Source organism: Aedes albopictus, chromosome 1, assembly GCF_035046485.1.
Source record: "Aedes albopictus strain Foshan chromosome 1, AalbF5, whole genome shotgun sequence".
Classification (NCBI taxonomy): domain Eukaryota; kingdom Metazoa; phylum Arthropoda; class Insecta; order Diptera; family Culicidae; genus Aedes; species Aedes albopictus.
This window is the reverse complement of record NC_085136.1, coordinates 181,146,881-181,169,787: the sequence shown is the minus strand read 5'-3', so window position 1 is coordinate 181,169,787 and position 22,907 is coordinate 181,146,881. Positions and strand designations below refer to the sequence as shown.

Below are 22,907 nucleotides of genomic sequence, written 5' to 3'. Positions count from 1 at the left end.
ATATAGGTTCGTCTGTGAGTTCGCTTTTTAACCTAACTTATGCTTGAATCGAACTTGACAGTTTTCTCATGAGTTGTTATGTATTTCCCTGTGTATTTCAAACTTTGGTCAAACTGGAGCCTCAATATTGCAAAAACGGTTAAGCACGCTGTAATGATACTTACACTGAGCCAACTCTCCCGATCACAGTTATGTGTCAATCATATATTACTGCACTATTGGAATATCATATGAATCTAATCTAAGGTTGAAAATGGGAAGTGAGAGTTATATGCGACGCATGTGGTATGACTCTCAGGTCGCCATGATACTGTTATATGTAATGCATTTTGCTTCTATCATGCACTCAGCCCGCCAATGTATATGCAACTCCAATAATATCCTTCACATTTTGAAAAAAAGGTTCCTCGGCTGGAGCGGGAATCGAACTCACAACGCCTAAATGACCGACACCGCTAGCCGCACGACCACGAAGCTCAGTTACTGGAATTGCGGATTTCTGCAAATGTGTTCCACTTTATCAGCCAATGTTGCTTTTCCACCCGGCCAAAGTTATATGCACAGCTGATGTATCGATCGTGTTATGTGCATATAACTCCGATATGCGCAAGTGTTATTTAGTTTCATTAGAAGGCTTTTCAATAGGAACTGTTTATGATATGATACGTATAACGATTCATTTGAAGTGAACGTGTCAGACTAGGGATGAAATGTATGTGTAGCGTCTGATGAAATAGGCTCTTAGAATTATTTCAGTGTATGTACCTCGTCACCCACTTCATGCAACTACATTAGTGGTCTAATAATACTTAGCGCGCTCGGCATAGTTCCATCATGCCGCTCAAAGTGTTGCCACAAATAATGCTTAGTTTGCGAAACCCAGTTATCTGGCTGGTGGGGCATGGGAGCCTAAGCTTCAACTGTTAATGCAATCAGAGACTACTCAGACCTCGACTCAGACTTAGACGTGGGCGATCCAATATGAAGGGTTATCCAAAACGCTCTGGAGAATTCCCAAAGCGCATTCTCATAATGCTAGTAAGCCTAAGATGCCATTAACAGGAGGAAAATGACAAGATAATATAACATTATATGGTTTATGTAATGTAAACCAATACAACATAACAAAAGAGAACCATTCCAAAACTATTTAATTAAATGTATAACCAGTAGTGAAACTACAAATAAAAACAATATATTTACGGTACATTTTATTGTTTAAAACCATATGTGTACCATACAATGTACGGTTTATTAAAACCCACGTATCAGTATTTATAACAATTCATTTACAATATAATGTATGGTTTTGCAAAAAAATATATATGGAGAAAAATATTTTTTTATATTGTTACGATACTTAACCACCCGTATAGTATACTGTAAAAATCTTATTTACAATATACTGTATTAGGTTCTACATTACATTTTATTGTTTTTGTATTTTTATTTTTACAGTGGTGTCTATTGTAAAAATATGGTTTTAAATAGTACTGTTACAATACAACATTCGGTTTTTCTACTGTATTTTTTATTCGGGTAGCAGCATTCCAACCCACAGCGACGGGATCTTGAAATCCAACGAATTCAGCTGGTTGGAAGTAGCCACCACCTCGTTGACGTACTCTGCCATGCTAGTGCAGCTTTCCAGGGTCAAACGAAGCAATTTGTGCAGTAGTCCTACTTGCCTGGCCAATCCTTTGTCCTCGAATGCTTGCTCCAATCGATCCCAGGCTTCTCTGGCCGATTCCGCATCCTCGATGTGAACGTAGATCGATGGATCCAGCAACAAGATGATTTTCAGCTTCGCACGAAGATCTATTTATTTATTTATTTATTTATTTATTTAAACCCAACTGACTTCGTATGAGTCTTATTGAATACCTTACTCTAATAATATACCACATTTCAATACAAACTATATCACATTCCATTACACAACAATCAACATATTTCAGACAGCAGAAACGATTACACAAATCTATTACAAATTATTTAATTAAACAGAGTTAATGATCAGTCAATCGAATGTTAGGTTTCCAAGTATCAGTTATTCGCACAAACTCTCTAAACCGCACATTCTTTGGCCATGTTGCAGGATTCAAAGCGCGAAATTTGTGTTTCGAAGGCAAAACTACTTTAAAAGATATAAAGTCCAAATTGCAACGAGTTTTCCATTTCGACACCAATTTCGTTACGTCCAGGTGCTCGGGAGTTGTAAGGCCGATCGCATGAGACACCATCCATTGCACGTCACACTCGGTCGCGCTGCTGTCAATGTTCGTGGGCAACAGAGAGAAGCAATCTCCGTCCGTTGTGTGCAGGCTTTCCTCGGTTGTTGTAGTATCCCCGGACGACGCCGTCCCATTGAGTAGTGTGATAGGATCGGGCGGAGAGTGTACCTGCCGTACCTGCTCAGTGTTGTTGGTCGGTGATATTGTAGGTATGGTTTTTGTCATCGAAGCAATGGTGTCCGTTATTCTAGCGACTGCGATCTTCAGTTCGCTCACATCAGCTTCGATCGATTTCGTTGGCTCAGCAGTCGAAGTTTCGGATGAGCTACCGTTCTTTGTACTATTGAAATTCGCCATGCAGCAGACGCACATCCAGATGAGATTTCCTGTTAGATCGTTCATAGCCTTCCAATGCATACCTCGAATGCCAACACAGCTGCAATGAAATATACCAGCACATGTTCCTTTGCAGAAGATGATGTAGTACTCGTCATTCGCCTCGACTCTCTGAGAGCATTTTTTACACATTCTTTCACTTTCCATAGTAAAAGGCGAGAATGGCTATACCGCCGTGGAAATTATCTTCGACAGCAGGATGATATTATCGCACGAAATGTTGACTATTTGCCGACACGACTGGGTTTTCTAATGCGATCGATACGATTATCACGCTTTCACCGATCAACAAAACTACGTGGAGCTACTAAATGACGAACGTAACAACACTTAATTTATATTCAAAGATCGAGCACAAACAACGACGTCTATCTAATCGAGACACAACAACTAACAAGATCCTTCTGTTCTTCCACAGCCTCGAATGTTCCGTCGTCCTTCTTTTTCGGTTTCACTGCGTCCCAAAGTCCTTCCAGCTGCAGATATGTCTTCGCTGCGAACTTCCACGATGACCAATTCGCCCTTCCGGTCAATCTTTCGAGAGCAGGAAGGCTTGACCCACCGTATGAGCTGCAGGGAAACCGCTAGGTTGAGTTCCGGAACTTGAAGTCATCTTGAATCGTGTCTTGAATATTCTAGCTTGCTAGCAACAGGCCCATAACCTGTAGAAAGTAGCTTGTAGACGTGTGTCTTCAGTGGTGGTTACAACTAGAATACATTTATTTCTGACAATCTTAAACTCTATAACATTCATGGCATACTACGACTTCACTTTTGTTCAGTCTCCCAACAGGTATACCTACAAGAAATTGACAATATGGCCAAAAACTTAAATCTAAAAAAGATTGCAATTTCAAACATGAGTGCTTTGTTTAGCATCGTAAATGTGCAAAACTTTAAGGAGATTTGCAACATAATTTTAAAACACGTTATAATTGTTATATACAGGGTGTTAGGTTCCTGAGTGCAAACTTTTTAAAGGGTGATAGAGGACCATAAATGGTGAAAAAAATTGTTCTACGCATATGGTCAAATCTCAACCGTTACGTAGTTATTGAACTTCCCATGTTTTTGACTCTTATTGCCTTAACTGGCAAAAACTTGAAAATGGTCAAACTTATCGAAGTTTTTTTACCCTTATTCGAAAGATTATTGAATTTTCTATCAAATTCCATCTTTGAATCGATTAGTTTAGTTAAATAACTAAGTTTTCTAGAGCAAAATAGCCAAAAATAGTGTATTTTTATTGGTTTTTGACAATTATCTTTGAAACATGTGTAATAAATTAAAATTCTTTCTTAGACAAAGTTGTGGCCCCTGTTACACTCTACAATTCGTTCTTTGACACCAAACGTCAAGCTCTTATCGTTTTCTTGCAATTTTGATTTAAATGTGCAGTACAATGCGCAAAAAAGTGCTTTCCATGACAGTTGCAAATTTATGATCTGAAATGCGATGTTAAAATCGAAATTGCAAAAAAAACGATAAGAGATAGAAGTTTTATGTCAAAGAACGAATTGTAGAGTGGAATAGGGGCCACAACTTTGCCTAAGAAAGAATTTTAAATTATTACGCATTTTTCAAAGATAATTGGCAAAAATAAATTAAAACACACTACTTTTGAGCTATTTGCTTTAGAAAACTTAGTTATTTAACTAAACCAATCGATTCAAAGATGCCATTTGATAGAAAATTCAATAATCTTTCGAATATGGGTCAAAAAACTTCGATAAGTTTAACCATTTTCATGTTATAGCCAGTTAAGGCAATAAGAGTCAAAAACATGGGAAGTTCAATAACTACGTAACGGTTAAGATTTGATCATATGCGTAGAACAATTTTTTGCTCCATTTATGGTCCTCTAACACCCTTTAAAAAGTTTGCACTCATGAACCTAACACCCTGTATAAGCCCGCAACAATAATTAATGACATTAATGTAATACAATCTATCATTAAAGAAAATCATGACACCCCTACAGGCGGACATGTAGAAGTCACCAGATTGTTAAAAAAATTGCGTTCACAATATTATTGGACCAATATGTTGAATACAATTAAGGATTACGTTAGGAATTGTCTAAAGTGTAATTTCATTTCATTTTCATTTTGCAGCAGTTGGTGGGGCAATAAGAGCGCAAGCCAATCCAATGCCGAAGATCAAGGAGGGGTAATGGCCGTAATAGTCCGTGCGGACCACATGAACACCATCGGAAGGGTAATGGTATAGGTTGGGGAAAGGTATTGGACTAGACTTGAGACACAATAATGCAAATACGGTAGAAAGTGTGAAATTGGTTTCTGTAGTAAGGTTCATGTTGTATGTTAGGTCCTTGTCAATTTATCAGTTAGTTGCCTTAGATTCCCAAACTTAAGTAGCGTTACTGTTTAGCCCCATATCAAATATGTAGTCTCTACTCTATTGAAGTGTTATATCAAGTAGTTATGTTTATTATGTCAGTAATTGTAATGTAATGTTTTTGCGTCATTTATTGCAGATTATTATTTATGACAAGTAGTAATTTTCGTCCAAAATGTCCAGACTAATTGGTCTCATTGATAACGCATTAGCTTCAAAACTAATGAACATTTGCACCTAGCAAGATTTGCACCTAGATCCTGACAATATAGGCTAAATTTTCGAATTCTTCTGTCTGTCCTACTAGTTTTCTTGTGGAAAACATGTCATACTCCCTCACTTTTCTTCCCTCCTTTATATTCCTTGTCATACATAAAGTAATGTTGTCCAGCTTAGTCAAAGAAGCAGGTAATCAGTTTTCGTCGAGTCGATACGCATTGACGTCAACAAAGCATCTTAAGTTATTGATCACGCGTTAGCTTCGGAACTATAAGCACAATTAAGTGTTGCAACTTGGGCCGGGAGTTAGTACGGACTTCACAATATCAATGCTATACGGCTGCAAAATTCGACGAAATAAAAAAAACTCCACAAATATGCAAAAAAAGGAGAATTAGAGCTTTTGAAAAGAAGAAAACTACTTGAAAACTAGTTATTCATTCGTACGCGTATCGTTAGTTAAATTTTCATTTACAATGCCAAAAACCGAAGCACAATTTCCCATCCACTTAGTTTCCTGATAAATTCTTGTTTCCCCCCGTATGTAAGTTATTTACCTTTGCACGCTTAGAATTCAGGTTCCATGGAGAGTATTTTACATTTGTTTACTTACATATGTCGATGATACTTCCCCATAGATTGTGTTTGTTAGCTTCTGGTTGTCTTTCGAAGATCTTCCATAGGTTAATCTGAAAAAGCTTGTGCTCATGCACCGTTCATGTTCCGCAAGGATACGAACCATGCAACATTTTATAGAGAAAAATAATGAAGGAAAAGTAGATTAGTAATTATTATGTGTATTATGTTTATGAATAATAGCAGTAACTGTTTTAGTATTAGTGTGTATGTGATTAAACAGAAAAAAAAATCGTCACGAATATCAATCATAATTTAATGTATTTGATGAATAATAGTAATTATATTTCCATGAAAATAAAGTATTTCGTATTTGCAGCATAGCTGGGCCTTTAAAAATTTCAACATTTGATTAGGATACCGAACTATCTGGGCAGTGGTAACCATCTTGGGCATCCCCCTATCACAACCCAATCAATATCAAACCAACTGACCCAAATCCCCGTGCACGGGTAGATAATGCAAGTATCTCACCGCGCAAAAAAAAAGGACAACCAGTCAAACCGGCCGAGCAACAGCAGAAAAATGCCCAAAATAGTGGCCCATCCCTAATGGTCCAACTACCCTATATCGACTAATTATTTGCTCAATGTGGTCCACGTCGTCTCGCAGTCATGTGTAGCTATACTTTTTCTTGAACAGAACTAAACTAAACTTGACTAAATATTGAAACTAATACAGTAATGAAAATGTTTAGAGTTGAAATGAGGACAAACCTGTAATACAGATGATTTAATATTTAAGTTTTTTTAAACATTTATTCGCTTTATTAAATTCAATTTAGACTGCGAGACGATGGAAGGTGATTCATATAAGAACGCTTATCGGATGGCACTTTATCCGATGAAGTCAGTCGAAGTATGATTCCCCTTCCTTTGCTTAAATCCGCCACCCAAAGCACGCACCCAGTCGGCCATTGAGGAAGCCGTTGGCTACTGGATCGAATTATCCTGGGACATAAGTAGCTTTGATGGTCACTCCTGTCGCATCCATTAATCTAATGTTGTTATATCAGAAAAAATACAATAAAGTAATAAAGAAATATGTTTTAACAACACTAGCAACAATTGAATCAAGAGGGCCCCCAGAAGACACTCTTCCCTAGACAATATTGATCCAAAGCCCAGGAATTGTCTAAAGTGTAATCAGAACAAACACTATAGACACACGAAAGAACCATTTATAAAAACAAATACTCCTATGAAGTGCTTCGATGCAATAAGCATTGACACAATAGGACCCTTTACCAAATCACAGAGCGGAAACCGATATGCGTTGACTGCTCAATGTGAACTATCAAAGTTTATTATGATTACTGCAATCCCGGATAAACAAGCGAAAACGTTGGCCAAGGCATTTGTCGAAAACTGCATTCTAGTACATGGATGCCCGAGGCAGATTAAATCTGACATGGGATCGGAGTATAAGAATGAATTTTTCGAACAAATTAATGAACTACTAAAAATAGACCACAAGTTTTCCACAGTGTATCATCATGAAACGCTCGGAAGTCTAGAAAGGAACCACAGATGCCTTAATGAATTTTACATCATTCTTCCAAAAGGGGGGAGGTGTGGTATAAATCTTCCAACCGGCAATGTTGCTTTCGCAACATTGTATTTTGAAACAACGTTAAGCTGCTATGTTTTAATTCGTTGGTCCAAACAACCGGCACGAATGTAAACATACGCAATCACTTTTAATCAGGTCACCCAAGTTGACGACCACCCGAGTGCTGTGTTCTCTATGGGTCTCGCGGACTTTAAGCGAAGGAATAAAAATCAATCACCAACTTCACGCCATCGAGTATAGTCGTGTTGAAAGAAGTCCACTGCTCAGAAAAGTGTTAAACCTACGACAAGCCGTGGTGATAGAAATACTCGGAGTAGTACTTTTGCTCATGTAAAAGTAAGGGAAAAGAAAAGAAGGAAAGGATATTGCAGACTACATCTCAAATTGGACTATCACACTTTTTTTGGTACGCCTAAAAAGTGTGATAAAAGTGCACATTTGCCTCGGATCGTCTCGACATCTTTGGTGCACTTATTCCTCAATTTACAAGGAATAAGTGCACCGAAGACCTCAATTCGATCCGAAGTAGCCCTGCGCTGTAATCACACTTTGAAGGTGTGTGCACACTATTGTGTCAGTCCAATTTGGGGTGCAGTCAGCAATATGATTAGTAGTTGTTATTCGGTACAGTAGTTTGAGAGGCTGTGGTGATACACTGGGTTCACTGCCGTGAATCGCATACTTGTCCCATTTGCATAGGAAACCCAGCAAAGATGGGACTGATATGCGATTCACGGCAGTTCAGTTTCTATATGGCTGGTCGATTCGCAAGATGAAAATATATAACAATCCAGTGTATTCACACAACGGCTGTTCAGAATGGTTCCACGGACATGGATAGCAAATCAATAATTTTTCAACATATCGGATGTGTTTTTAAAATCGTTCATTCATGTAATGTACTTTTTCCCTGAAGTACGAATGCGCGCGATCGCGAGTTAATGATTTACATCCCATCTTCAAGGGATCCCTACAAGCTCAATGCATCATTCAAGCACTTTAGAATATCAGCATTGATGAAGCTGTTCAAATATTATGGAACATGTTTGGGAAAATAGATTTTATTTACTCAAAATAAATTACATTACATAATCTTCCAACAACCCCTTACTTGTTCTCCCAAGAACCCTGCCTCGACCAAATTAGCAGGACGCTGCCCAAACCCTCTCTGAACTAAAGGGCAGGGATAACTGATATCCCAGTACTTGTTTTAAAAATATAAAACTAGAAGGAATACTGTTACATGGTAAAATATTAAGAAAATTCGCTGAAATTGTCGGACGGACAATCCAATTACGGACCAGACCAGGTAATACTTCGGAATTTGGGCAAAAATACAGAGCACAAACGCGACCGACTTGATTCGAACAACTTGTTTTTATTAATGATTTGTCACAACAAATAAGGGAAAGTAAACTACTACTTCATGTATGTGTGTGTTGTTTTTCTCTGCAGGGGTGGATTCGCGCAATCGATCTAGCGTAACATACGAAAATTCCAACACTCCTCCTCGCGAATCTATCCCCTAGTCTCCTGCACGAACTCCTCCTCGATCGGCTAGCTCCTCCTATATCTTGCATCCGAATACCATAGGCTGATGCTTCACCATAACGTCAAACAATGGCAGCTCCTCCTGGTTCACCGTTACCATGCCGACAAAATAGTCTCCAAATCGCTTCGGTAAAACTCCTCCGGTGGAACGGGTAGGTCTTCTCTCTCGGTTCCCATCGTCCGGAACAATAGTATCATCTTCTCCGTAAAATGCATCTTCTGCCGATTCATATCCTTTCCATTCTTCATCATCAATATCTTCGGACTCGAGTTCCTCTTCCGGTGACTGTTCAGGTTCCATCGCCGATGCGGACTGCACTTCCAGTGGGGGTTGAGGTTCGGCCGGTAGCTCAGGTTCCAACGGCATTTCTGGTACTGGTAGAAGCTCCTCCCATTCAATAATCGTACCAATGACTTCTGGCTTTTTCTTCGAGTATTTCTTTGCCTCTGTCTTCTTATTTCGCATCACATCCAGCATCCTGTTTCCTTGGCAAGTGTGCTGTAGGCAAAACGACGTCTGCATATGGGCACTCATTAATGCTTGATCCGGAACACACAAACGATACAAGCCATTGTGCCGCTCTCCCATTGCACACACCTTTCCATTGCCCTTACGAACTTCGCACCCACTTGCATTGAACGCTACATCAAAACCCTTCTGAGCAAGAACACCTACTGACACAAGACCGGTAGTCAATTTCGGCACATACAATACCTCATTCAGCTCGATGTCGATCAGTTCTCAACATCACACTCGTTCCTCCAGTTTTCTCTAGCACCGTGAAAAACTGCCGGTTTCCCGTCATGTGCCGAGAAGCGCCACTGTCAATAAACCAGCTTGTTGGATCGGCTTGTCCCACCATCCAGGCCAACGGATACTCAGTAACATCTTGAACTTGCTTGGCCTTAGGTTCTTCCGGTTTGGTTGCTGATACTCCAGTTGCATTCTGTGGACAATCTCTCCTCAAATGTCCCGACTGCTTACACAGGTAACATGATCGCGTTTCCGTTTGCTTACCTTCACAATTTACAGCTTTGCTTCCACCACATCGACAGCGGTGTTCCACTCGCAGCGCTTTGTTCGATACAGTACCTTCACCGCGTTCCCGGCGCTTTTCCGCTTCCGCCAACAATTTCGATTCCACCAGTTGCATTTTCAACTCATCCCGCGGCCGCTGCTCCAGAGCTGTCGCTAGATAGTCGTACGAGTCCGGAAGCGAGCACAACAACTTAGCTACTTGCAGCTTCTCCGGAATCGGATCGCAAACATCCGCAATCCGTTGCAGCAAATCGGAAAACGTCTGCAAGTGCTGCTCCATGTTTCCTCCTTCTTCTAACTCCAGATGCGTCAGCTTCTTCAGCAAGTATACCTCCGAACACTGGTCGTGGTATGTCTTCAAAGAATCCCAGGCCGCTTTCGCCGTTGCGCAACTTCTTACCAATCCAGTCTGATCATCTTCAATGCAGAGCCCGATTGTCGCCCGAGCTTTAGCATCCGCTTTCTTCCACGCGTCTGTCACGGGGTTTGGTGCCGCTTCGCTGATGACATACCAGGTCTCCTCCCGAATCATCAGCATCTCCATCTTGAAACGCCATGACTGGTAGTTGTGGTTATTCAACTTCTGCACTGCAAAACGCTGTGGGTCCGCCATTTCGCCGCTTGCAGGAATCCTCGAGCCGATGCACAATCAAACGACCGAAAAATCAACCCACGCGAAAACTATCTCACTTCCGCGATGCGCGGCTAGCTGGGCCCATAACCTGTCGGACGGACAATCCAATTACGGACCAGACCAGGTAATACTTCGGAATTTGGGCAAAAATACAGAGCACAAACGCGACCGACTTGATTCGAACAACTTGTTTTTATTAATGATTTGTCACAACAAATAAGGGAAAGTAAACTACTACTTCATGTATGTGTGCGTTGTTTTTCTCTGCAGGGGTGGATTCGCGCAATCGATCTAGCGTAACATACGAAAAGTCCAACAGAAATACTATCAAAGTTACCCCGTTTTACGGTAGTTCTTTCAAAAATAAGGTTTCTTAGAAGTTTGAAGAACATCAGTTTTTAGTAGTTTGAAAACTTCAACTGAAACGTCTAATTTAATTGTTTTTTATTTAATATTTTTTTACTTATGTATGGTGTTGCTTTTTGACCACTTCAATGATACCTAATCTTGGTATTTATTAAAAAAAAAATCAATTGTCTCAAAATGTGATTGATACTCGTAAGTTTCTCTAATTTATGTCATTTACAGTCAGAACAGTTGTATATCTTTGAATTTTAGAAATATAATCGCACCTTAATGTGTATTGTAAACAATATATAATTTTTCTAATAAGTTAATTTATATGTCCCGTATTTTCAGTTCAAATGTCCCGTTTTTATCTTACTATCTGGTCAGCCTAGTTATGTCACGGTATAGAAAGAGCAGCGGAAATAAATGAAAGCAAAATGTCGCTATTTGATTTAGTACTAAAATGACGACAATATAATTAATAATTTTCATACAGCCATTTGCATCTTAATGGTGGGATATGGATCATATCCACAGACTTCAAAATCTTCAAATTTGAATTCATCTATGGACTGCACGTTCCGTTTGAACTTCAGAGTTGGAAATCGCTTGGGCATTCTTTGAAGTTGTTCCTTCAAGGGTTCAATGTGATTAAGATATACATGTGTATCGCCAGTTGTATGGATAAATTCGCCTGCCTGAAATTAATGTGTTGATAATATAGCAATAGAAAAATAGCAATAGAAAAAAAAATTAACTTACCTTCAGTCCAGTAACCTGAGCTATCATATGTGTTAACAAAGCATAGCTAGCAATGTTGAATGGAACTCCGAGACCCATGTCCGCTGATCGTTGATATAACTGACAAGAAAGTTCTCCATTTGCTACGAAAAATTGTGCCAAACAGTGGCAGGGTGGGAGGGCCATTTGGGGTATATCCATAACATTCCATGCACTCATAATAATACGTCGATCAGTAGCATTGGTTTTAATACGGTTTATAACTTCTGCCAACTGGTCAATTCCCTGTCCAGTGTAATCGTCATGACACGTTTTATATTTGGCGCCGAAGTGACGCCATTGGAATCCGTATACCGGCCCTAGATCACCTACAAATAAAAAAAATGACACAGTGACTGGCACATAAAAAAGTCTACCATATAGTGATTATGATTCTATAACATTCCCCAGAAAACCATTCCCCAGAAAACCAATCCCCAGAATTCCATTCCCCAGAATGTACCATTCCCCAGAAAACCATTTTCCAGAAACCCATTTTCCAGAATGTACCATTCCCCAGAAATGCATTCCCCAGAATGTACCATTCCCCAGAATTCCATTCCCCAGAATTCCATTCCCCAGAATGTACCATTCCCCAGAAAAAAATAAAACTATTGCTTTAATTCTGAATGGTTTATATTAATAGCTAAAAATCAAATATTTGTTCGTAAAAAATCACCGGAAGAAACATCCTGCCAAAAATTCTTATTTGACAAGAAAAACTTCGGAAATAAGCATGATTTGCCTTTACAATTTAGGCTATTGGTATAATTATTGGCATCGCAACTGCTTACTTTTTCAACATACATTTTTCCTCCTTTTCTGCATAGGCTGTTCTTTCGAGTTACAATGTTTAGACTAGTTACAATCGGCACCACAAGCACAGATGTTTAGAAATTTGAAAAAAAAAATATAATAAATATAACAGCAATTTAACACCGGTGGTTGTAATAATGCCCATAATTTCCTGAAAAGTGCAATTCGAAAGAACAGCCTATGTAGAAAAGAAGGGAGAATCTATGTTGAAAATGTAAGCAGTTATAACTTTAAAAAATTTACTAATTGCCTTAAATTTATGAAGAATATTGTTTAAAAAGAAGGAACATTGTTGGGTTTTTGAATGCCAAAAGGAAAACAATGATACTTTTTCCCTTCTTCATTAAACATATTTAGAATTGTTGGCATTAAAACTGCTTATATGTTCACTTTTTTTATTCCATTCCATAGTATTGGAATAATGATGAAAGCCCTTCTCATACCGCATGAATGAAGAGCCTTTGAAGCGAATAATTAGGAACAGCCATTGGGATAGATCCCTCCAACCGTTTGCAAAGAAAAACGTGGTCAGTTGAGTCTTCAGTATCTTGTACACTGAACAACATCAGAAGAATATGCGTTTTCTCTGTAAATTTTGCACATCACTTTTAAAACGTTATTCATCGTAAAACAAGTGCTGCACAATTTTCACAAATCTGTCAAAAACAAAACATTTTATAGCAACGCAACTAACAGTTTGTGAACTTTCAAGATAGGTTTAAATATCAACATGCAACTGTGTACAATGGTAATTAAACGTTTGAACCATTGTAGAATATTTTTATTGATATGTATGTATGTATACATTTTTACCTTAATTTGTTACATATACCGTACAAGAAATAGATATTTGCTCGTAATAACACTATAATGTTAAAATCCTTGCCTATAATACTTATGACACACATGTGATACAAGAATCACTGTACAATTGCGCTTGAAATGAGTGCCATACTGAAAATTCTCTCAGTTCAAGTCAGTCTTGTTAGAATTTTCTTGACACTGCGTACCGTTGTACAGGAATCATACTCGTATCACATGTCTGTCCGGGGTAAACATATCATTATGATCAACATTTTACTGTTTGTGTATCGAATAAAACTTTTTAGCAGAGTATATTAAGCTTTTCTGGGGAATGGATTTCTGGGGAATGGTGCATTCTGGGGAATGGATTTCTGGGGAATGGATTTCTGGGAAATGGTACATTCTGGGGAATGGTACATTCTGGGAAATGGTTTTCTGGGGAATGGAATTCTGGGGATTGGTATTCTGGGGAATGGTTTTCTGGGGAATGTTATAGAATCTCCAAACAATCATCAAGCACGATAGTAGTTGTGTAGCCTTTCTATACCAATTCCATAAACAAACAAACAAAAATAGCACCTCTTTGTCTCGGTACCTCCAATGTAAACATTTCGAGAATATGAATCATTTGAAAGCAACTCAAGCAGTAAACTCTACTTCAATGAATAACAAGGAAACATATCCAAATGTCACGAAAAATGTTAGATTTTTTGTGTAACAAGCTAGAAATGATCGAATTATTTTGGTACGCTCTCTCACTGTTTATTTTTGCTGCAATAGCATTGCTGGCGGATCGCTTGGTGAAGATTTCGTAAATTATAATGCTTTGCTTATTTCACTAACAATTGTGGTAAAAAAGTTAAAAAATAATCACCCCACAAATTATTTTTGATTTTATGACGCATAACCAATGTATTTGACTGGATTTTTCAATTGATTTCGATCAATTTCATTGATGCTTTGGCCAGCAGGATCGACATCACTGCGTGCAATGATCGATGATTGTGCGCGCCAAAAGACATCACCGCGCTGTCGCCGTCGTCGTTGGTAAAGATACTATAAGCAAAGATACGAAGTGTGATGATTGTTGTTGTCGATGATGATCATCCAATCATGACGATGATGCCGACGAGCAATGCTTTAAAGCACGTTTGACAGGTCTCCTGCTCGATTGGAATGACATTGACAGAAAATTTTGAATTCCAATTGGAACATTTCGTGTCTTTGCATATAGTGTCTTTAGTCGTTGGTACTGCGGTGGGTGGTAAACACCGCCAACCACATTTTGGTGCGGTCGAAACAAATCGTTATAAATTTCTACTTTCGATTGAACTAATGCTTAGAAATCGTGATTACTTGGAAAGAGGCTTGTATTTGAAGCAGTGTGAATACATTTTTATGCCAAATATCTCGCGTGAAATTGATTATTTTATAGAATTAGATAAGTGTCGATTTTTTACAAACATGTATTGGTGCAATGTTGTGCAAAGTTAATTTCGGTCAATGATTTTGAAGAAGCCATTTTGCGATGACACGCTAAGGGGCCTTAAGACACTGTTGCTCCTCCTCTCCTCTTCTTGGCGTAACGTCCTCACTGGGACAAAGCCTGCTTCTCAGCTTAGTGTTCTATGAGCACTTCCACAGTTATTAACTGAGAGCTTCCTCTGCCAATGACCATTTTGCATGTGTATATCGTGTGGCAGGCACGAAGATACTCTATGCCCAAGGAAGTCAAGGAAATTTCCTTTACGAAAAGATCCTGGACCGACCGGGAATCGAACCCGTCACCCTCAGCATGGTCATGCTGAATACCCGTGCGTTTACCGCCTCGGCTATATGGCCCCTGTTATGACACTGTTGCACACTGACTCAAAAAGTTACGGTAGAAGATTGGAAAGTTTTCAATTGGTCAGTCAGTCAGAATTTGCCTATGTAGTGTTATGGTCACACGGTTTGTGTCTGTCTTCTTGTTTGATTTTGTGGTATGGTTCCGTTCAATATGTAAATATTTCTCCTCGTTAAGTCAGTTGTAGTATGTTTGTTTTTTTTTTTTCATCGAATCAATCGAACCCCGTATGCTAAAATATAGTCGATCCTGTGTCAAATTGATTTCTTGATTTCGCTAATCGTTTTCTACTTCTCTGTGTTCATCTCTTGTGCCCTTAATTTGTCATCGGTCCAAAACCCACAGAAACATGTAACTGAATTTCTGTTGGTGTCATAATATCAGCTAAGAGATAAACAAAAATACGCCAGTCAGTTGAAAGCAATAAAATTAAAAAAAAATAATAAAGATTGCTTGCCAACTATTATGTATTCATCTCCCTACAAATACTATGAAAAATATGCAAATTCGTTCAACTGTCCTATCGGTCCTACCTAGATAAACCATGTCATTTTCTCAAGCGTAGCCTAGAAATGTCAACCTAGTCATACACAAGTAACGTTGTTAAAAGCAGTCAGTTTTTGTCCAAAATGTCACGTCTAACGCATTGACGTCAACAATGCGCATAAGTGTTCGCACGTTAGCTTCGAATCTATCAGCACAATTAAGTGCTGCAGTGCTCCTTCTCATTAATTCTTCGGGCGATTTAAATTGCTTTATTTAAAGAAAATATGACCAACTAACATTCCATCTAAAAATTCGAAAAAGCGACTATGACATTAATAAATTACTAATCAAAATCAACCGAGAAACGTGGGAAATAGAGCCCAAACAACATTTTGAAGTCAGCTGGCTGTAAAAGGTTCCAAAACCTGTCACAAATCCTACAATACTTTTATTAGGATTTGTAACGATCACCAAAACCTTCTTAAATCCAACCGGAATTATTGCTTGGGAATAGACTCTAATGAGCCCTGGCGGATCCTCCATGTTTATCGAGCATGTCTGATGCATATGATCAGCCATACTCCATCTGCAGCAGCCGGTTCGTGATGAACCGTTGGAGGCGCATTAAAGTGTTAAAAAGGTGATATGTTTCACTAAAGAACACTACATTACAATAATCAAAATGAAACTCCTTCACTTTAATACCGTCTGTGGTATTCCCTAGTCTTCTCCTAGTGGTATTTGCCAAATCAGAATATCATATTACAGTCTGTTTTCCAGTATTTCAACAACGTAACCTTTTTATTATTCTCCTCGCTTTTCTACATCCAGATAATGACAGCCGTCCCCAGACCCGTACTCCCCGTACTCGTTATAATGTAACTCACCAGTGCCGTACTTGGGCACCACATCTCCCCTTTCAACAAAATAAAAGCTTAAAGTTTATAATCCTTAAATTTAAAAGGTAACCTCGTTGATCGCTTCTCCCTGGCCGGTGATTGACGTGGCAACTCTCCGTCGGCCGCTCCGCTATCGTCGAAGCCGTAGAAGTCTTCCTCGGACGTTTCACCATCTGCAACTTGAAGCTCTGCTCGTAGTCCATCATCCTCTTGAGACAGGGTCACTGGTGGCTCCACCGTTGACGAGTGTGCAGCATCAGGGACTCTCTTGAGATGTGCAACATTACGATCATATGACCTTCCATTTTCAGGATCCTCAATGGTTACTCGTGGTCCGCAACGATCAATAACTTTGAACTTCTTCGGACCAAATGTTGTTTGAAGCTTATTCCCGGGCAGAAGATTCTTCATGAGCACAGTGTCCCCACAGTCAATGGATGAGTTCCTCGCCCTTCTGCGTAAATCTTCACTCTCCTTCCCCTTATCCTTCAACAATCGATCCCTGTCCGCAACTTCAGAAGAAGATGGTGTAGTTTCGATGTCCTGTAGAGCCGGGATTTTCGATCTGATGGTTCTCCCGTACATGAGTTCTGTAGGTGTGCGTCCAGTAGTGGAATGCGGTGTGGTGTAGTACATCACCAAGTACTCTTGCAGATCTTGACGCCAATCTCTACCAAGGGCATTGCTGATCTGCAACCGCTTTAGCAGAGACCTGTTCTGTCTCTCCACCAACCCATTCTCCTGAGGCCAGTATGGTGTCGAGTGATTCAGGTGAATCCCGTGCTTTCGGCTGTATTCTTCGAGCTCAATTCCCACGAATTGTTTAGCGTTATCTAACGTTATCGTCCTAGGGTAACCTAGTCGGGTAAAGATGCTGTTCAGTCTTGTAACAGTGTCCTTGGCCGTGATCTTTTGCATCACTTCTACTTCTTTGTAGCGACTATAGTAGTCGATTACCACTAATAGATATACCGTCAAACGGGGTGACTTGCAACACTTTTCAGCTTCAACTAACAAAAAATGTTGATTAAACTTAATTTTAAAATTCAAACTATTTGTAATAGTTTTAATAGCCGGCCCCTCTATAAAAAAGAGTGAACAAGTTATAGATTGATTTATTTTTTCATCTTGAAAAAGCCAAATAAGTTCGTTTTTGATACAAGACGTCGTGCGGGGTGACTTGCAACACCCAATGTAAATCCCTTTTCAAACACGCAGATATTAATTTTTAATTTCAAGCATATTTGATAAGTATTCTTGCTACTATTGTGATATTGTTTGGGCTGACATACTTATTTTTACATTTGTTTTTACATAGGAAATTGAATTGTGAATTTTTATATGGAAATATTGGGCTCAAAATCACCAAGTTACTAATTGTTAATTTAACATAAGTTTTAATGTATTTTTCAGTTCATATGATGATCCTTTAGACTTTTACTAATGAATTATTAGTTAAACAACAATATTTCGTTTTTCTGGACTTTGAATTGTTAAGAAAATGAGTGTTGCAAGTCACCCCGTCTAGGTACAATATTTCAAAACATATGAATATAACAAAGATTTTGTAATATTTTTATAAAGTAAAATGGAAATTCATATAGCTCATTATGTATAGAATCCGCATATAGAATATTATTTTTGGGAAATATTGTTTTCATTCTTTTGCAGGTAACGATTCGAGGCTCACATTTTTGTTACTTTTTCAGACTAATGTTAAATTTATTAATATTTTGTTGGAACTATTTTCATAAAAGTAAAAATCGTGGCTACTACTCAGATAGTATGTGCACTTCATAGTTCAACTGAGTTTTGGTATGTAAACGTCCGATTTTTATGTTTTGTTGATAAACATAGACAGAAGACATCAAGTGTTGCAAGTCACCCCGCCGTTGCAAGTCACCCCGTTTGACGGTACGCCGGATGGCATTGGCCCAAGAAAATCTATGGCAACGTCAATCCACGGCTTACACGGCAATGGTCTCCGTGAGAGCGGTTCCGGTTTGTTTGGCAGGGAAACTAGACGACAGCCTTCGCAATTCACGACTCGATTTGTGACCTCGCGATCCATTCCGGGCCACCAGACTCGATCTCTGAGGCGCCGCTTCATGACCGATTCACCGGGGTGACCTTCATGTGCAAGATCCAGCATCCTTGAGCGCAGTTTCAACGGTACGACCAGTTTATCACCACGTACTAGTAAATCACCAACCAATCCTAGCTCGCTCTTGAACGGTGCGTACTGCTTGACTTCCGGATCATTCCATGATCCCAACTGCAGACACTTCTTCACTGCTGCAATGGTCGAGTCGGTCTCCATTGACTCCTCCAACTCTTGAACATCAATCGCTGCTGATTCCATAACGGCGAGTACCATGAACTTGTTTTCGGCGTCGAACTCCTCCAGAACATTATCAACGACCAGCCGAGACAATGGGTCAGCAATATTACTCGAGCCTCTACGGTATTTCACGTTGAACGAAAAGCATTGCAAGCGAAGCACCCATCGCTCTATTCGAGAACACGGTCGAGATGATGGTTTGAATATTGCTTCCAGAGGCTTGTGGTCGGTCTCTAATTCGAAGGTACGGCCCAACAGATAACAAGAAAATCGCTCAACTGCCCATACCAATGCGAGAGCCTCTTTCTCGGTTTGGCAATATCTTCGCTCAGTTGATGTGAGGCTTTTACTCGCATACGCAATCGAACGAGGTGTATCATCGGTAGAACCTTCAAACTGCAGCAGAACAGCCCCGAGAGCCACCGGAGAGGCATCAGCAATGACACGCGTTCGTAGAGAGTTGTCGAAGAACCGAAGAAGTTTGACATTGGCGATCATTTCCTTCAACTTCGAAAATGCTTGTTGTTGTTGATTCTCCCAAACAAACTTTACCCCAGAATGCGTAAGGACTCGTAGAGGAGCTGTAATCGTCGCAAGGTCCGGAAGAAATCGCCCTATGTATGTCACAAGACCCAAAAAACTCCGCAGTTCTTCTTGAGTAGCAGGAGGCCGGAACTTTGTCAACGCTTCGATCTTGTCGACTGAAGGTTGTATGCCTTCTGAAGAAATAGTGTGGCCTAAGAAATCCAGCTCTGTAACCTTGAACACGCATTTGTCCTTATTCAGCAGCACTCCATACTCCCGGAGTGTAGAAAGGACCATGTTCAGCGCCTCCTCGTGCTCTTCTTCGGTGTCCGAAAAAATCAAAATGTCATCGATAAAGTTAACAGCGAACTTACTGCAACGACTTAGGATCTGTTCGAGAATTCTTTGAAAAATTTCCGGTGCGATGACTATTCCGTACATGAGGCGTTTATAACGGAATAAGCCCATGTGCGTAATAAACGTGGTTATATACCGGCTGTCTTCCTCTAGCTCCACCTGGTGGAAGGCCTCCTTGATGTCCAGCCTACTGAAAAACTTCGCTGAGGTGAACCTAGGGAGGAAATCCTCGATCGTAGGCATTAGATGTCTCTCACGCAGAATTGCAGCATTCGCCCTACGCATATCCACGCATAAACGCAGATCTCCGTTGTCCTTCACCACTGTCACCAATGGCGACACCCATTTACAACCACCCTCAACGGGTTCAATGATGTCAAAGCAGAGAGTTCAGTTTGTCCTCAATTCTGGCGGTAAGTGCGATTGGCGGTCGACGGGGGTGCTGGCAGACTGGCGGAACCGAATGGTCTATTGGAATACTGACCTTGACACCTTTAATCTTGGGAAATGGATGCTTAACACTAGCTTGTAGCATAGACACTCCATGAGTACTTGGAAGACCAACGAACAGTACACCCAAATCTGTAGCGGTTGTCCGGCCTAACAAGCATTGTTGTCCGCCTTTCACAACGTAGAAAGTAGTCTCCTTCTCATAGAAATGCCCCGCATCTTCAATTTCAACCAGTGTTTGAAATTTGCCTAGGATAAGATAAAACAACTATTCAGAAACAAATTCCATACCAATAACGAAGGTTCAGTGTAAAAGCGAGATAGCTTTGAAAATAGATCAATAATTAATAGTGTCGATTTACAAAAGAATTTACCTAGAACCGTCAACGGCTTAGCCTGATCGCCGTAGGGCAGGAAAACTTCATCACACTCCTTTTGTTGGTTCCATACTTCTGCGCAGTTGGCTTTCAGGTATTCCCAAGATTTCCAGTATTTCAACAACGTAACCTTTTTATTATTCTCCTCGCTTTTCTACATCCAGATAATGACAGCCGTCCCCAGACCCGTACTCCCCGTACTCGTTATAATGTAACTCACCAGTGCCGTACTTGGGCACCACACCGTCAACCCCTGCGAACTTGGCCAGGGTGGTTTATTACTATCGATAATTCAAGGGAAATTGAAGAGTTACTCAAAATTATTGGAAAATATGAAAAATAGCCCAAATTTACCAAAAGGGCCTATCTGATTAAAAGGGTAAGTTTTAGTTAGACCCTTTTATTTTTTTTTCTTGATTTTAGCTAATTTGAAATATTTTGGATTTATTTTCATCGATAATTCAATGAAAGTTAAATTTCTAAAAAATATTGGAAAATATGAAAAAAAATCGAAATTTACAAAAGTGCCTATCTCATTTGAAAGATAATTTTCAGTTAGGCCCTGAAAGATTATTCAATTTCAGATAGACTAGACTGTGCTAGACTAGAAATTACAAATAAAATTTCTAAACGTAAACTACAAATTAAATAAAAATTACCTTCTTCTCGATCAGCAAATCCTGAAGCATCTAGAAACTCGCGAGTGCTATTTCCGTCCCAAATGTGTATGTTTTTCGCTTGGAGGTCCTTTGCATTTGTACTTCCTTTTATGAACCAAAGAAGCTCTTCTGCAACTCCACGGAAAAATACGCGCTTCGTAGTCAATAAGGGAAGTACGTTGTCACGTAGGCTATATCGCATCTGAGTTCCAAAAATGGACAAAGTACCGACTCCAGTACGATCCTCTCGTTTATCTCCGGTCTCAATTATACGACGTATCGTTTCAAGGTACTGCAGTTCCTCGGCATTTGTAGCTTCCTGTTGACCGTTGGATTTCCCATGTTGGATAGTTGAAAATGCCGTGACGCATTTATTAGCAGAAAAAATCAATCGATTAGGTAAATATAGCATCACAGGCTAGTATTTTATTAGATGTATTTGGAATAACTACCATTTTTGCACCACTTCTTCCAATATTCGTTGCTAGTAAAGTTAAACGAAGGTGAATAACTGTACTTCTCTTGAAACTGGAAACAACCTTATCTTGTTGATTTTATTTTATTATTTATTGTTGTCAGGAAGCACTTTTTTATAAACACAGCGTTATACCATATATATGGCTATACCTAATTATTAGACTATAGAGGCTTGCATTAATGGCCCGTTTACATATGTGATAATAATGCGTGACAATATTCTGTCGGACAATTTATTCCACGCTAGTATCGTTTACATTGCCGCTAAAAATTTAGCTGCTAAATCTGGGACAATAAATTGTCCGACTGTGTTGGTACCAAACTATCGTAATGTAAACACTTCCCTATCTGCCAATAAAATTGGCATGATGGCATAATTAGCTGACAATTCGTCTAGCAGACCGTTTACATGATGCTAATTGTGTCGGACAATCTAATATCCTCATTATTGTCCACTAGTTTTAGCACCGAATTCAGAAGCTTCTGATTTTGTCATGCTAATTTTATTGTCTGCTAAAAAGTGTTTACATTGCGCTAAATTGACGCCAATACTGCTCGAAAATGAACTGTCGCGTAGAATTAGCAAATATGTAAACGGGCCATAAAAACATAACCTCATCGAATTCTCATACGATTTGTAAACATTGCCCTCAAATTTTTTTTGAGGGCAAGGACGGCTTTATGGACCGACGCCGAAGGAAAGAAAGAAAAGGAGACAGTGATGACGTCAGCGTGCAAGCGCTCATTCTAGATTCTTGCCGCGGCTTTTTCCAGCGAAATATTTTTTTCCCGCCTTTCAGAGAGCGTGAACCATAGAGCTTGCTGACGTTTATTCACCTTTCTCTTTCAAACATGCAGGCGGAATAGTCTATTTTATGAGGCTAGTCAAACGACAGAAGTACGCGCTCTGATGTTTACGTTTTCAATCATCATCCGGTTGATGATGGTTAATGACTGTGCGCAAGTCAAGCGTAGTTTTTGAAACTGGCTAAAACTAAAGACACTATATGCTTATAGTATCTTTAGCTAAAACTAAAGACACTATATGCAAAGACACGAAATGTTCCAATTGGAATTCAAAATTTTCTGTCAATGTCATTCCA

At 39.5% G+C, this 22,907-nt stretch overlaps 1 protein-coding gene across 2 annotated transcripts; it reads right to left on the bottom strand.

Annotated features, from left to right (window-relative positions):
• Nucleotides 1–11,066: 11,066 nt before the first annotated feature.
• On the bottom strand, nucleotides 11,067–22,426 carry LOC115258025 (thymidylate synthase). 2 transcript variants are annotated; one of them, XM_062845914.1, is made up of 4 exons: nucleotides 21,867–22,426; nucleotides 21,328–21,646; nucleotides 11,750–12,096; nucleotides 11,067–11,685 (listed from the first exon to the last, which is right to left on the bottom strand). In XM_062845914.1, exons 2-4 carry the CDS (start codon nucleotides 21,527–21,529, stop codon nucleotides 11,476–11,478), a joined length of 759 nt encoding a protein of 252 aa, XP_062701898.1. In that variant the 5' UTR covers nucleotides 21,530–21,646; nucleotides 21,867–22,426; the 3' UTR covers nucleotides 11,067–11,475. The 2 variants fall into 2 exon arrangements, with proteins under 2 accessions (XP_062701898.1, XP_029713883.1); XM_029858023.2 differs by having other exon boundaries at nucleotides 21,780–22,425.
• Between the last annotated feature and the right edge of the window lie 481 nt (nucleotides 22,427–22,907).

Bases quoted from the DNA above. Each gene is read 5' to 3' on its own strand.
- LOC115258025 (XM_029858023.2), bottom strand. The intron at 12,097-21,327 runs GTAATTTTTATT...TTTTATTTGTAG, and splicing joins ATTTGCTGATCGAGAAGAAG to GTGATCTAGGGCCGGTATAC. The intron at 11,686-11,749 runs GTAAGTTAATTT...CATTAATTTCAG, and splicing joins CTCAGGTTACTGGACTGAAG to GCAGGCGAATTTATCCATAC.